This window comes from Equus asinus, chromosome 3 (genome assembly GCF_041296235.1).
Source record: "Equus asinus isolate D_3611 breed Donkey chromosome 3, EquAss-T2T_v2, whole genome shotgun sequence".
NCBI classification, from domain to species: Eukaryota; Metazoa; Chordata; class Mammalia; order Perissodactyla; family Equidae; genus Equus; species Equus asinus.
Genome location: NC_091792.1, coordinates 68,341,535 through 68,356,197, shown reverse-complemented (window position 1 = coordinate 68,356,197; position 14,663 = coordinate 68,341,535). Strand labels below are relative to the sequence as shown.

The 14,663-nt window shown below is 53.3% G+C and overlaps 1 protein-coding gene across 3 annotated transcripts in view; it reads left to right on the top strand.

Moving 5' to 3' along the window:
• Positions 1–6,796: 6,796 nt before the first annotated feature.
• Positions 6,797–14,663, top strand: part of SLC25A37 (solute carrier family 25 member 37) — a 37,069-nt gene continuing 29,202 nt past the window's right edge. Inside the window, exon 1 of one of the 3 annotated variants that reach the window (XM_014860809.3) lies at positions 6,797–7,152. In XM_014860809.3, the coding sequence (XP_014716295.1) occupies positions 6,943–7,152 (210 nt within the window). In that variant the 5' untranslated portion in view covers positions 6,797–6,942. The remainder of the gene's footprint in view (positions 7,153–14,663) is intronic. The other 2 variants (XM_044766843.2, XM_044766842.2) reach the window with 2 other exon arrangements.

Sequence of the window (14,663 nt, the reverse complement as noted above, 5' to 3'; positions counted from 1 at the left end):
AGGAGCAAGTATTTATTTACTTAATCCTGGTGTGTCCCCAAAGCACGTGCTTTTTATATTTATGCTATATCATCTCCATTCTCTTCAAGAGCACCTCGTCTACGCTCAGTGGTCTCTTTGAGGCATTGGAGATAGGGTAACCATGCTGTCTGGAGGACTGTGATCAACAAGCTTGTATTAATGATGCAGAGAGCTCAGTGCACTAATGTGCTGTGTCAGGCGAACCTGGCCAGAGTGGAGAACTGATGACTATTGACTTTACAGAGCGGGCATCTGAGATATGACTAACGACAGCAATAAGGGAGCCTTATCAGCCTCGGGCTTGATTTCAGAGGCGGGTGAATGAAAGAGCACGGAAGGAAACACCTGGGCTCTTATCCCAGTGCTGCCACAGACCACTCTCGTGTCCTTGGACAAGTTACTTTACCTCTTGGATCTCTTTTCTCACCTCTGAGATGGGACTTATGGACTATATCATATTCTAGTTCTCTTCCGGTTCCCGGGCTTTGCAACCCCATGTTCCTAAGAAAAGTATCACCCTAATTTAGCCCACGACATGTACTTTGGAAGAAAAGAAAATGTTACTTTTTTCTCTCTTCTCCACAGACTGTCTGTGTTCAGAGCCTTAGGATCTAAGGTGCAACATGTTTCAATTTCCTGGAGACAATTAATGGCTGCAATAATTGAATGTTATTATATAGGAATGTGGAGCTCTTTTGAATGAAATTGTTACTCCTTTAATAAATGTTGATTGTTTACTCAATTACATCCTCGTGGAATTAGAGTGTAAGGGAGAGGAAAGACCTGGCTGCTAGAACCGAAATGTAAAGCGGAAGGCCGCGAGAGCCGGGCAGGGCCACGAAAGAGCGGCAGGGCTCAGCTCACTTCTTACAGGTCAGAGAAGGCTTCTCGAAGGGAGCCCCTGAGCTGAGAAATGAGCATGATTTGAACTGGGAGAGACATGGAGATCCTTCCTTTAGTAGAGGGTGTAGAGTAGAGGAGTGGAAAGGGCCGCGGGCTTGGGGAGATGGTTTTGGGATGGAAAGCAAGCGCCGGCTGTAAATAAGTTTACCCTATGTCCTGGTTTTCCCAGGACAGTTTCAGTTTATGCCTTCTGTCCTGGTATAATTGTTAACAGTGCCCCTTTTCACTCTCAAAAAGTGTCCTAGTCTGGGTGATAAATTATACTGTCACCGTAGCTATAAGTGATGCAGTCTCAGAGGCTGGATCTACACATGCTAATGGGATCCGAGAGGTAGGAAAAGCGAAGAGAAAAGAATGAATCTAAGTTTGTCAGCTGGTTGCCTGGTAAAATATAGGGGAAAAAAGGCAAAAAAATGGCCAATTGGAAGGAAAGATTATAAATCCAGTTTTAGATGAGAAAGATAGAGCTGGAGGAGCCTGCACACCACTGAGTGTGACCCTCTTTCACAGATAAGGGAACTGGGGCAAGAGAGATCAGTCAGGACTGGCCACCTAGCCTGCCATCCCTTTGGCAGCACTGGCCTCTCTACCTTAATCTACTGAGTTGAACTGTGTCTCTCCAAAATTTGTGTGCGCTTGGAAACTGTGGACATGACCTTATTTGGGAATAGGGTCTTTGCAGATATAATCAAGTGGAGAGGAGGTCATACTGGCATAGTGTGGGTCCCTAATCCAATATGACAGGTGTCCTTATAAGAAGAGGGAAATTTGTACATACGCACAGAAGCCCATGGGGACAAGGTCACGTGACAATGGAAGCAGAGATTGGAGTGAAGCATCTACAAGCCAAGGAACAGCGAGGATTGCCAGGAGCCACCAGAAGCTGGGAAGGGGCGAGGACGTACCCTCCCCTAGAGCCTTTGCAGGGAGCGTGGCCCTGCCAACACCTTGATCTTGGAATTCTCGCCTCCAGAACTGTGGGAGAGGGTATTTCTGTCATTTTAAGCCACCCAGTTAGTGGCATTTTGTTATGGCGGCCCTAGGACACTAACACACCGTCTGAGCTTTAGGAGGCACACGAAAATGTGGGGCTGGAGCGCAGAGGAGTGGTCAGGACTTAGACAGAGCCGGGGCTGGTAACAGGAACATGGGAATGCAAGAGAAGACCAAAGGGAAGAGAAGAGAGGAGCTCCGAGGACAAGGAGGGAAGAGGAAGGAGAGGCAGAGAAGGAGGCAGGAGGCACATGGGAAGGGCAGGAAGAGAGGAAGGAATTTCAGAGGAGGCAGCAGTCAAGGGTCACACTGGAGGGGGGCTGCTTGGTGACCTTTTCAAGAGCTCCTTTAGAAAAGTGCAGGGTTAGAAACCGCTATGCAAAGCCCTCAGGAGTGAGTGCATTAAGGACTGACGGCAAGGGGAGGTCATTCTTCCAGGGACTTTGGAGGAAGGAGACAATAAGGCAATAGCTTAAGGTGTGGAGCAGAGATTTTAGTAGCCTATGGAGCAGGGAAAGGGGTCTCATCAGGCTTTGGAGGACCGAGTATATTTGTGGGAAAACGTAAGGATAAGGAAAAACTACAGATGTAAGCTGTTGTGGTGGGTGGCTAGGCAAAGGCTCACCCATGCAAACACACAGATTTGGCACACCCTGCCCAGAATGTAGCCAATGCTTTGCCTCCACTGGGCCCAGTTCTCCCATGCCCACTGCCTCTGTCCAGCCCTGGGGCCTTGAGCCATCCTCTAGGGGATGGGCTCCTGAGTGTGATGGGCATGACAGCAGTGCAGAGACAGTACGGCCCCTGACGTGGCAAAGGGGCACCTGGCATTGTTGGGTCTTGTCAGCGCAAGTGCAGGGGTAGCTCTAAGGAGGATGCCACAGGTGCCCCCAGAGCAGGAGTCAGGGGCTGTCGCACGGCAGGGGGCCCAGCCCTCATCACTCAGGGCATTTGGATGCAAGCCTTAGCGCGTGTGCAAGCGTGAGCACAGGCAGACTCTTGGGAGAGAGGGCAGGTCAATTCTGCTCCCTCAACCTGCTGACTAAACTGTCAGCTCTGACCCTTGCCCACCACCCTTTGGTAAAGGAAGCCTGGTGCAGTAGGGCGGCTCTGCGTGCGCTGTGCCTGGTGGCTCCTCCTTTCCTTCCCGATTTGACGGGGCTCTGGGGTGAGGCTACCTTTTTGTCTCCATTTCTTCTTCTGTCTCCTGGGAGACACATCCCTAAGTATGGATCACACAGAGCTTTTAGGAAACACAGTAAGTAGGGGATTTGGGGGTTCCGGGACCAGATATGTACATGAGGGAGGGACCCCGCCTGTCCAGAGGCCCTCACAGCCCTCCTGACATATAAACTTAACATTAATGGGGATGTGGATGTACAATGCCAAACACAAGGAGAGACAGCACTGCCCCCCGACCCTGACACCACATCACATGGTGCTCTAGGAGACGTCTTACCAGCTGTAGTCACTCCATGGCATGGGGCTTCCTCTCTGTAGAGGAGTGCTGGGCCCAGTGTGAGACCCAGCACTGACGAAGTTCTGGGTGGAGTGTTCGTGTATCTGTGTGTTGCACTGGTGGTGGGTGGATGTGAGGGCTGGAGTAATTACTGTGAAAAAAGTAGGATTTTGGAGAAAGCTTGGACCCCTTCCCTCTGCACCCATAACTACTTTCTCTCCTCTTTCCTCCCAACACTCCAAAATCATACATACGTCACCCTGAGCTTTTATTTTATTTTTTTCTCTATTTCATTCACCTTGTGTTAAGTATCAATGTCCATGGTCAACAGATGAAGAAGCATGCCAACCGAAAGAGCCAGAGCCGCACAGCCAGTGAATGGTGGAGCCAGGGCTGGAGCAGGTCTGTGCTTCCAAGTCAAGTGCTCTTCACCCATCACCCTCTCTAGCTTCCTTCCCCTTTCTAAGTGGAGTTGGCTCCCACTTGGGTTAGGATAGTATGATGACATCTTCAGAACTTCAACATTCAGGAATTTACGTAAGACTCCTGTGGAACCAGCAAGTCATTCTGAGTGTCCTGGCCCACCTCGCAGGAGAAGATCACTGCTCTGCTCCTGGGTCCCCAGGTGGCTTCCTGCTTGTTGGCAGTGTAGCAAAGTACTGCGTTATGGTGTCTGGGATGTCACTCCTCTCCAAGCAGGCCTTCTGCCGAGGTCTGGGACAGGGCTGGCTGCTGTATTGAGACAACCAGGAATGGCTTCTTTGTTACGATGCTGCTTTGCTACTATCCACAGTATTGCTGGAAGGGGTGGAGGAGCTGGGCTTCCAGGGGTAACTCTCAAATCCACACCACCCACCTGGCTTCCCAGGGGAACCTCTGCCACATCCTCAAAGATGAGGAAGCCCACCTTTTGAAGGTATGACGCTGAGATCAGGAGGCTGCCACCATCCCTGCTGCCACCCACACTGCCACAATTACCTCTTAATACCCATGAGCCTGGTGACCCGACACTGTTGCCATAGGGAAGCTGCTGCCCACCCCAATTGCTCCTAACCCAGTGTCTATGACCTTGCTAGGCAGCAGAAAACATCAAAGCAGCAGGACGGTGGCCTCCGTCTCCATCCCACCTCCCATATCTCTCTAGTTGATCTAATTGGCAGAATATAATTCACATCTAGACTCCTAGCTGCAAGGGAGTCTGAGAAATGTGATTTAAAATTTTCTGGCCACTGCAGGATAAGAAGGAGTTTGAGATGAGTGCTGAGCGCCAAACAGCCATATCTACCATCTATGGGGTAAAAAGTATTGAATACTTAAAATATTCCAAAGATTTTCTAAATGGTTCTGGGCTGACATTCATTTAATGAAATAAAACAAAAATCTTATGTCTCTGAAGATTACAGGCATGTTCACATTTGCCAAGAGTCCTCTTAACTATCTAAAGGGTGACTTCTCTCCACCAATATCACCATCGCAAAGTTCAGAGGGTTTCTCCTCCATTGTGAGATTATATCCTAAAAAGAGTGATTGATTTTCATTCTTCTCACTTTTTAAATTATAAAAACAATACCAGTATTATTTGAAAAATATAGTAAAAATAGTTACCTATAATCCTACGTCACTGTCACAATGAACACTTCACTCTTTCCATGTGCATATTTACATCTTGCGAAAGTAATGTTTAGAGAATTTTGTTTTGTTTTTTCACCTAACATTGCATCATAGTCATGCCCCATATTGTTGCCTAATATAACCACAATTTTTAGTGGGTCTATAATATTTCACTAATACATGTGTCATAGTTTACTTAGCCATTCCTCTCTAGTTGAACATTTAGGTTGTTTCCAATGATTTATTACTATAAATAATACTTTGAAGAAGAGCTTCCTGCATATTCAGACTTTTATGCCACATTCTCAGAAGTGGGACAATGGGTTAATATGTACTGGTGAAAGGGTATCCATTTTTAAATGAGTATCAACAGCTTTTGCTCAACATTTCTTAAAAACCACCTTTGGCAAAAGCAGGGAAATTTTTCTCTAGCAATCACTAAACACAGCTTGTTTCTACGTGTCTATCCTTAGCACTCATCTTGGGTGCTACTAGTGGCAGTTACCAAAAATGGGGAAATGGTGCCATTGGCCTTGAAGCCTCTTCTGAGAGTGCTTACATCGCTGTCTTTCAGATCCCTGAGAGCTGCCCAGGTTGATATGACTGGAACCGTGGGCCCATGGTGAAAGCAAAGAGTGGGTGCAGCATCTTCAGGTCTCCCCACCCTTTCATATCTCAAGGCCCAGCGTTCCTGACCAGAAGCCTTCTCTGGATAAAGTGTCTGTTGCAATAGCAGCCGATCCGCTGGAGCCAAGTCTTAAGGCCCAGAATATGCACATTGAGCTGTGCAGATGCCATGCTTTCCTGGAGACTTCCAGAAACAGGTCACTCCCCTACTGTGATTCCTCCAACTTCTCCCAGATGGGGCAAGACAATATTATCTAGCTTAAAATAAAGCAGCCTGGGTTACACTTTATTTAAGAAGCCAGCGTGGGATGAACTTAAGAACTAGGAGACCAGAATCTTAAAACAGGCAGATGCAGTGCTGCAAGATTTTACTCCTGGCCACTTCGCACCCTACTGTGGGACCAGGCCTCTAAGGACCTTCCAGGCATATCAGTACAGGGAGAAAGGGCTGCAGGTGCTGACCTGGAAGGGCTCCATCCTGGTTGCTACTTACTGTCTTGGTCAGTCCAGGGCAGGGTGGATTTGGCCTCCTTGTGAGAACAAGAGGGGGAACTAATTTAGCTGTATTATGCGTTCGCAGTGAGAGAAAGAAATTTCGAATAAAAGGGTGTTCTCCCCAACGAAGCAGCCGAGTGCAGGACCTTGAGTTTTAAGTCTGTTTCCTTCACGGTAATGCCCTCGTGTTGCACAAAAGGAGATGTACCACCGATATCGCGCGCCGTGTCCTCAATTGTAGAACTCCACTCCCCCGTCACGTGCGCCCCCACCCCCTCATCCGGGCACCATAACTGCTCCACAAATGACGTTCGCAGAATCTTGCCCCTCTTCCAGGCCATAGGAATGCCAAAGAGCGCTGAGCAATACTGTTTGCAAACCCCTGACCTCTGGGGGCGGGTTTCCCCCGAGCCACTGTTCCTGATCTCCCTCCAGCCCTAAGCATCTCGCCCCTGCTGCCCGACTGACCCTCCCCAGTGACCACTTCCCTGCCTGCCCCAAGCGAGGCAGCACCACCCTCAAGGTGGTACAACTTCCCGGGACACCCCAACGTCTCCTCTCGCCCCCGTCCGGTTGCTTGGAAATTGCACCGGACCGTGACGTCACAGAGGGAGGCGGGTTCCCACTGTCGCGCACACCAATGGTGCGGCCGCGGCCGGCCTCTTCTTTTCCAGTGATTGGTGTCTCGGGCCCCTCTGCTCCACCCCAGCCCGCCATGGCGTCAGGCGCCGCAGCACCGGGGAGGTGGTTCCCACTTTAAGAAGTGAAGTTTTTCGTCCCCTCCCCCTCCCTGCCCACCTCCTGCAGGCTCCCGCGCCCCGCGGAGCTGGCGGATGGAGCTACGCTGCGGCGGCGTAGGGAGCCAGGCTGTGGGGCGCAGGATGGATGGGGACAGCCGAGATGGCGGCGGCGGCTGCAAGGACGCCGGGTCGGAGGACTATGAGAACCTGCCGACCAGCGCCTCCTTATCCACCCACATGACAGCCGGAGCGATGGCTGGGATCCTGGAGCACTCGATTATGTACCCGGTAGACTCAGTGAAGGTGAGGCACGAAGAGACTTTAGGGACGGAGCGAGCAGAGAGGAGAGCGCGCGCGCGTGCGTTTGCATCCCGCGCAATAGCAGCCTGGGCCAGCGCCCCGAAACCACGCTTTCCTCCCTGCAGCAGCGGGCGTGGGGCGCGGCGCCCTGGGTCTCTCCCGGAGCTACCGCGCGCCACTGGATTGCACCACGCCGCTCCTTCCGCTGCGCGCCTGGGCCCTGGGGGTGTCCCCCGAGCCCACGAGGGTGCTCCAGCCAGCGCTCCGCACCGCCGCTCCCGCCGAGTTCCCGGCCCGGGCTGCTGGCGGCGCTGCGGCCAGGGAGGAGAAGTGGCGAGCGCCGGTGGCCTCGGTGACGGCGGCAGGGTTCCAGAGGGAGGTGATCGGTGCAGCTTTGCACAGTCTTACCACGTCTGCCCTCGCAGTCCGAGGGTTTTGGGGTCCCAGTTCGTCGCGGCTCCTGCTAGCGCGCCCGGTGTCCGAGCCGCGGCGAGAGGAGTCCGCCGGCCGGTGGGGGTGGCCGAGGCTGCCCACACGTGCGCCGTTTCCGAGGGAGCTCGCCTCGGGGGAAGCGCTAACCATGCTCGTGCTGAGAAACGTGGCCCGGCCGGCTCGCGCCCTCGGGCCCAGGAGTGTGGCTTCTGCTCCCCCGGTGTTTGGGGGGCGTGGAAGTGGCAGGGGTGCTCTTGGCTCTTGGCAGCTCTCTTGGGGGTAACGGTTCAGTGACGGCCTCTGCGATCACCTTTTCTCAGGGTTTCTGCACCTCTAGCCCTGGAGTTCGGGCAGCCTAGGGGCAGCGAGACTGCGGTGACATTTGCCTTCTCTTTCCCTTGTAGGGAGGCGGTCAGGCAGCAGAGCTCGTGCTGTGCAGCCCTGACGTGGGTCGTGTCGTAGACACTCAGTTTGCCCTGCATTTCCCCAGGGAGTTCTGAGTGCACTTCTGTAAGGAGGCAGCTTTAGCCAGGGGATTCTGCTTGAGCTGCCCTGTGTCAGCCTGTTCAGGACAGCGAATGGCCAGAGCAGAGAGTGGCGCAGGGAAGTAATAACTGGTGTTGACACACTGCTCTTTTATAGGCGTAACTCATCTAATTCATACAGCAACTCTGGGGAGTCACGGATGAAGAAACTGAGGCACAGAGAGGCGAACTGATTAGCCTGCCCAGGCTGGTACTCCTGCACCTCTGACTCCAGCCCTAGTGCTTTGGGAGGTTTGGGGGTCTCTAGGCAGGGCCCACAGAGCTCTCCACCAGCACCTGTGTCTTGTTGCTGATGCTGGCCAGCAGGAGCAGGGTGAAGGCCAGACTGTCTGATGCAGAGGGTTTCCCTGCCGTGGGCAGCTCCAGCAGAGCTGGCAGTCAGGGCTGGACAGGCACCAGTCCCGTGAGAGAAAGTGTGGGCCTTCGCAGTAAGCTAAGCCCGTCTTTGATCATGCTGCTGGGCCTGAGCCATCAGCAGCCCTTCTGGCTCCCCAGTGTCCCAGCGCGGAGTTAGATGAACCGTCCCTGCCTGCCAGGGTTCCAGAGGGCGTCGGGGAGATCTCCTGTCTTAGGTTTTCAAAGCTCCTCCAGGAAAGACCCTGGGCACACACCAGGTGGCATCTGTAGAGGTAAGAATCCTTCACATGTAATAAAATTCCCCATGTTTGAAGCTGTCGTCTCAGGTGCCTTGGCCAGAGTGTAGGGCAGTTAGGATCAGGGAGATGTCATTTGAGCAGGCACCAGACGCACTGGGTCGCAGAGACGAATGTTCCATCAAGGAACGACCGTACACCACTTCCCCAGCCCTGGGCTTGTTGCTGTGAGTTTGGTTCAGAGCATCATTTTAGCTTATGCTTAGGATTACAAATAATTAGTCATGCCTTTTGAGCTCCCTATGACACTCTAAAGATGCATTTGTCTCACAGGTTTAAACTGTGTAATCTGTGTAGTTTCTTCCTGACACCCCCCCCCCCCCCCCCCCCGCCCCGAGTCGTTGGTGTGTTTTGGTGCAGACGTCACTGTGTACTTAGTATTACCCTCCGTAGCAGCTCTCACCTGTGGACAGGTTAGCGGGGTGTGAGGTTAGCGGGGTGTGTGTGGTAGGAGGAGCTGGTCTGGCTGTCCTGGACAGGTCGCTTATCTTGTGGGGCCTGACTGTAAGATGAAGGCTTGGTTTAGCTGATCAGTGAGGTCTTCTAGGTTCTGGGATTCCAACTCTGACCCCAAATAATGACCCTTAGGGATTCTTCTGTTTTTGAGCACGCAGGTTTGGTTTTAAAGCATCTCTCCTTTTTCACTACTACTTTGTGGAAGGGGTATCAAGGATTATTCTTTTTATCTTTTCAGCTGAGACAACAGGCATAGAGAGAGTTAAGCGGTGTGAGCCCTGTGGCATGACCCCAGGGAGGCTGCAGCGGAGTGCCAGGGTCTGCCCAGATCAAGACAGTTGTCTGTGCCAATATCAGGGATGCATCTGTGCTTCGGTGCTGGAAATGCTTCACTTGGGGAGACTCACTGTGTTCTTCATAAATATTTCGGATGATAGTGATTGTGCGTAATGGAGTCTGGAGCCCTGGGTTGGGTTTCAAGCCTTGCCCCCAGCTTGCTTCATCCTTAGGCGCCTATCTGTGCCTTCCTTGTGTCACTGTAAGGTGGGGCTGTGGACCAGTTCAGTGTTTCTCCCCGTTTTTAACATGTCCCCCTTTCTGTGAACACAGAACACCCGTTGTCCTCTTTTATATTACGTGAAATGTCAAATAATTGTTACAACTGAAGCCAGATAAATGTAAATCATATCTTGAGAGAAAAGAAGTTTTCTTTGATTTTATAAGGCGCACATTTTTAACTTTGATCTTGTGCAGTTAAACGAGAGCGTTGGGTGGGCCTGCTTTTCCCGGTTTTTCTATCCTAGACAGTTGTGGACCAGGAGCTCAGCGCTGCTTACTTTCAGCCCTGAGCCTGACGAGCTGCTTGGTTTTGTGGTCATAAGTGCAGGAAGCTACCCTTGCTAAAGTTTAAAATTATAATATTAAATATGCTTTCCCAGGAAATCCCATCCCACCCCCCAATGTCACTTTAATGACCAGCGTTTTTCAGACTGTGTGTTGTGACCCATTAGTGCGTTCAATGTTTTAAAAAAGACGGATTGGTGAGAATACAAAATACAAGCAGGCGTGGCATGCAGCAAGGAGCAGGAGTGCTCCGTGAACTTCTGTTTGGGTTGTATGTGTGTGTGTGTTCCCTGGCTGGCTGTGTAAATGCGCTTCTGGCTGGGGGTTGTGGCCAAGAAAGTATGCAAAGCGCTGAACCCAGTGATCACTAATGTCCCTCGAGCTCCAGCAGCCAGCAGCCTGCGATTCTTGAATGCGTGTCTGAAGACCTTTGGCAGCTCTTCTGCTCCTTCCGGTCTTCCTCCGTCAGTCCCGCGGTGGTGGGATGTGAGTGCTCCCTGATCTGGAAAGGGCCATGTACTGGGAGCCTTGGCTGCATGTTTTCTCCACCAGTTCTGAGCCTCCGAGGTGGTACCAAGGGAGAGAGCCCTTGGTAGCAAATACTTGTTCCTTTCCAACTGGGCCTGTGCAGCAGGCTTTCCGTGGGCCTCTTCCTGCTGCTCCAAGTGGCAAGTGGCGTGGTCGCCTAGACCAGCGTAGGGGGTGGATGTGAGAACCCCTGGTCCGGAGCGCTCAAGACTGCGGGGAGAAAGCCAGGTGGGTGGAGGAGGAAATTCCAACCAGATTAGGCACAGCACTGGTAGACCCTGCTGAGTCCCGTGGCGGTGAAAGCAGGAGCAGAAGGAAACAGGAAAGATTTGAAGCGAGGGAACTTCCGCTGACCCTTTCACAGCCCTTCTCTTTCTTTGCTTGTGGGGAACGCTGTCCTTTAACTCTGCTGGGGGCAGCCCTCCCTCCTGGCCAGAGTGGGAAGGGATGGCAGGCACCTCTTGTGGACAGCTGAGCCTGGCCCTCTCTGGGCGCTGGTGGGTGCTGAGCCACTTGGAAGCCTTGAGGTGGTCTTGGGGCTTTGGTGGCTGGCCCTGCTGAGCTCTGAGCAGCAGTGAGCCAGGCAGGTGGCAGGGCGGCCCAGCACTCCTCACCTTCTGAGTTTGCTCCTCATGGTCCCCGCAGTGCAGGCGGACTGGTAGGAAGGGTGCTCTGGGGGTGAAGGCAGCTGCCAGAGTCCCCTCCCACCCACTTCAGCGCTCTTGAAACAAAGTACAGTACAGTCGATGCCATTCAGCGTCAAAAGGGCGTGAAATCCCAAATTGCTCTAGTTCCTGCAACAAAATTATAGTGATTTTTCTGTCTCCCTTCCCGTCTCGTCTCCTTCAGATCCCTCCCCTCCCTTCTTTGCTGTCCTTCTTCAGGGGGAGGTGCTTCTCTAAAAGGTGGATTTGGGAGGGGCAGGGGTCAAAAGAGGGGTCCTCTGGAACTTCTGTCCTCTTCTGTGTGAGGTGAATTCCCAGGCCTCCGCTGACAGCCCGGGCGGGCGGGATCTGCGCCCTGCAGGCCTGCGGGCTGGAGGGGTGGGGGCGGGGATCTTACCCAGCCTCAGAGTGAGCGCTTGGCCCCCACATGGCCACTTCCCTGCCTGCCACTGGCCCCCTCTGCCCGGAAATGGGGGAGGGGGAGACTGGAGCTCCAAGGACTGTAGTGGGCAGTGAAGGCGGGCTCGGGCCCTCAGGAGGGGAGGCACTTCGGGCTTAATGTGGGATTTAACTGGCAGCGTTGTTTAAACCACACAGAGGAGTCACGTGGGGCTGGGGGGTGTCAACGTGGAAGGGAGGGTGTTGCTGGTTTCCCTTGGGCACGTTGTAGCTCCCTGTGGCCACCTCACTCACGAGGGCTTTTGTCCCTGCTCTTTGGAGCAGTGACTGACGTCTGGACTTGAGTCCCACTGTCCCTGTTTTTCAGCTTGGCTTCTTGACACCCCAACTTCAGGAGGGTTGCCTTTCCCTGACCACCGGACGAACTGACCTGTGCTGAAGCCTTTGGCGGTCTCTCTGGAACTGCAGAACCTTCTGGCCCTTTTCTTCTCTCTCTTGGTACCCCACCTTTCCTTCTCAAAGGATTTTCTTCTCCGTTTGCTTTTGCTCTTCGGGGAGCTGTCTGGCCCATCGGTGCTGGCGGAGGCGCGGCCCCGCGGTGGGGTGCGGGCCCTCCTTCCAGTGGGCCTGGTGTGGCCTTCACCGCCTGCCCTCCTCCCTGCCTCCCCTGGGAGTGTCCACAGCTGACAGCTTTCCCAGGAGGGAGGCAGCTCATCATTTTGTCTGTGTCTAACTGTGCACCGTCCCTCGGGCTCCCAGGAGCTGGGTTTCCTCACCCCAGAGGACTGTCTGTGGAGATTCAGGTCCCAGTCTTTGACTTACTGTTGGGCAGGACACTTGGCTCTTCTGAGTTCTAATTTCCTTATCTGTAAGATGCAGATACTAATTTTCTTCCTGCTTGCTCTCTCCTGACCCAACTTTCTATTGTTTCCTTCTCCCCGTATTTTTTCGTCATATTCTGTGGAAGTTCCTGGTAACAAGCTCCCTTCCATCCTCGCCCAATGTTCCTTCCACCTCCCTGTCCCAATAGAAACCCAGCTCTTCTCCTGAGGCCACCACTTCCCTGAGGCCCCTCAAGCTAAGATGATTCCCATCAGCTCAAACCCAGGCACCTTTGGGCCGGGGGTAGGGGTGGGGCCACTGCCCTCTCTCCGTGACTCAACTGCCCTCTCGTCCACCTCTCCTTCCCCTTCTAGGCTCTCCCGCCATGCGCTTCCACCAGCATCAGTCGCTGTTCTCTCTCTGTCATCCCTTCTCCTCAGATTCCACCTGAGAGGCGGAGAGCAGGATGGCATGGACCCTTGAGCTATACTGCGTGGACAGGTCCAGTTCCCACCTGGGTGTGACTTGGGCAAGTTTCCTCACCTCTCTGTACCCAGTTTCCCCATCGATAAAAAGGAGAAAAGATGGTATTGCTGTCCCGAGTGGCTGTGCAATTTCAGTCCTCGGAGCACGTGGAACAGTGCCACTGTGGCGTGAGTGCTTTCTAGGTGTCAGCCCTCCTGCTCCTGTCTCTTCACTGACACGATCACGGTCACCGTCCCTTGTTCTCTGCGGGCTTTGGTGTCTGGCTCACAGACTGCTTCTCCACCACCAATCCTGTCGTCACCCTGACAATGTCCCCTCTCGGTCCCCAGCCAACTAACGTCCGAATCGTCTCTGTCCCTCCCTCAGGTTGATGGCGTTTGCCTCCGTGGGGTCTTGTCCTCACCCAGGACCTTTCTGCCTCTGAAATCTGAAACTTGGACACCTCATAACCTGGCCACAGCTTTCTCACGGTCACGCTGTGCTGGGTCTCCTGCCTCTTCCGTCCCCTCTCAGCCCGTCCCTGTCTTCCTCATCTCACCTGGACACGGTGGCCCATCACTGCGGCCGCTCTCGGGCCCTCAGTTTCTCTGCCTTTGGTTCTTCTGTTACTAGCCTGCCCAAACCCTGATCCTGGACAGCCCGTCGGCCCAGTGGGCAGCCGCACTGCTGCTCTCCTCCTCCACGGCTGCTTCCCACCACGCTCTTGCTCCTTAAGCCTCCACCCCTCCCCTCCTCTCAGCCTCGTGTGCTTCCTACTTCATAGAGAAACCAGGACCTTAGTCAAACGCATCTCACTGCCACGGTCCTTCCACTCGAGTGCCATCCCCTGTCCTCCTCCTACATAAGGTAAGAGGGTCCTTCCTTCCTCTAAGTGAACCGGCGGGCACAGGGAAGGGCGCTGTGTGGGCATCACCCACATACACCTGGAGTTGAATCCTGTCCACACTGGGAGCACATTACTTGACCTCTCTAAGCTCAGTTTCCTTGTCTGCAGAGCGGGCATATTAGTATCTACCTTATAGGGTTGTTGAAAGAATGAAATGAGGGAGGTGAGTAGGCATTGCTGCAGGGCCTGGTGCATAAGCTCTCAATACATGGTCATGGTGGTGGTTATTTTGCTCATCTCTTTCTTGACTAATCTAGTTCCAGTATCTTTAGCCTTCCCTCCCATTGGTTCCTTCTTAAAAGCGTTTATACCTTCTTAACTTGTCCTCTCTTAAATAACAAAAAACCCCAGACCTCTCACCTTGACCTGTGTACCCTGAGGGGTTTTTCTCCTTAAAATAACAAATGTTAGGAACCGATGTTGACAGTGGTCTTTACTTCCTCACCTTGTCAACCCTCAGGCCTCAGGCTTTTGCCATCGCTCTGCTGAGCCTCAGGGAGGCTGCTGGTTAGGATCTCTGGCAGCCTCCTGGGCTTCCTCAGAATTCTGCCCTCCACCCTCTTTCTTCCCTCAGGACGCACGTCGCACTTTCTGCCTGGGTCCTGATGACTCCCATGTGGCAGGTGGGTGTCTGGTCCCGTCTCTCAGGAGCTGGGTATCCTGTTGCCTTGCAGACTGATCCACTTGTCTACCTTGGTGTCTGGGATGTCCAGCGTGGACCCCTGACCTCCCCTCGGGCGTGCCCTTCGGCCTGGGCCCCCTCCCTCAGAAAGTTGGTCATGGCCTTAGCTTTTCTCCC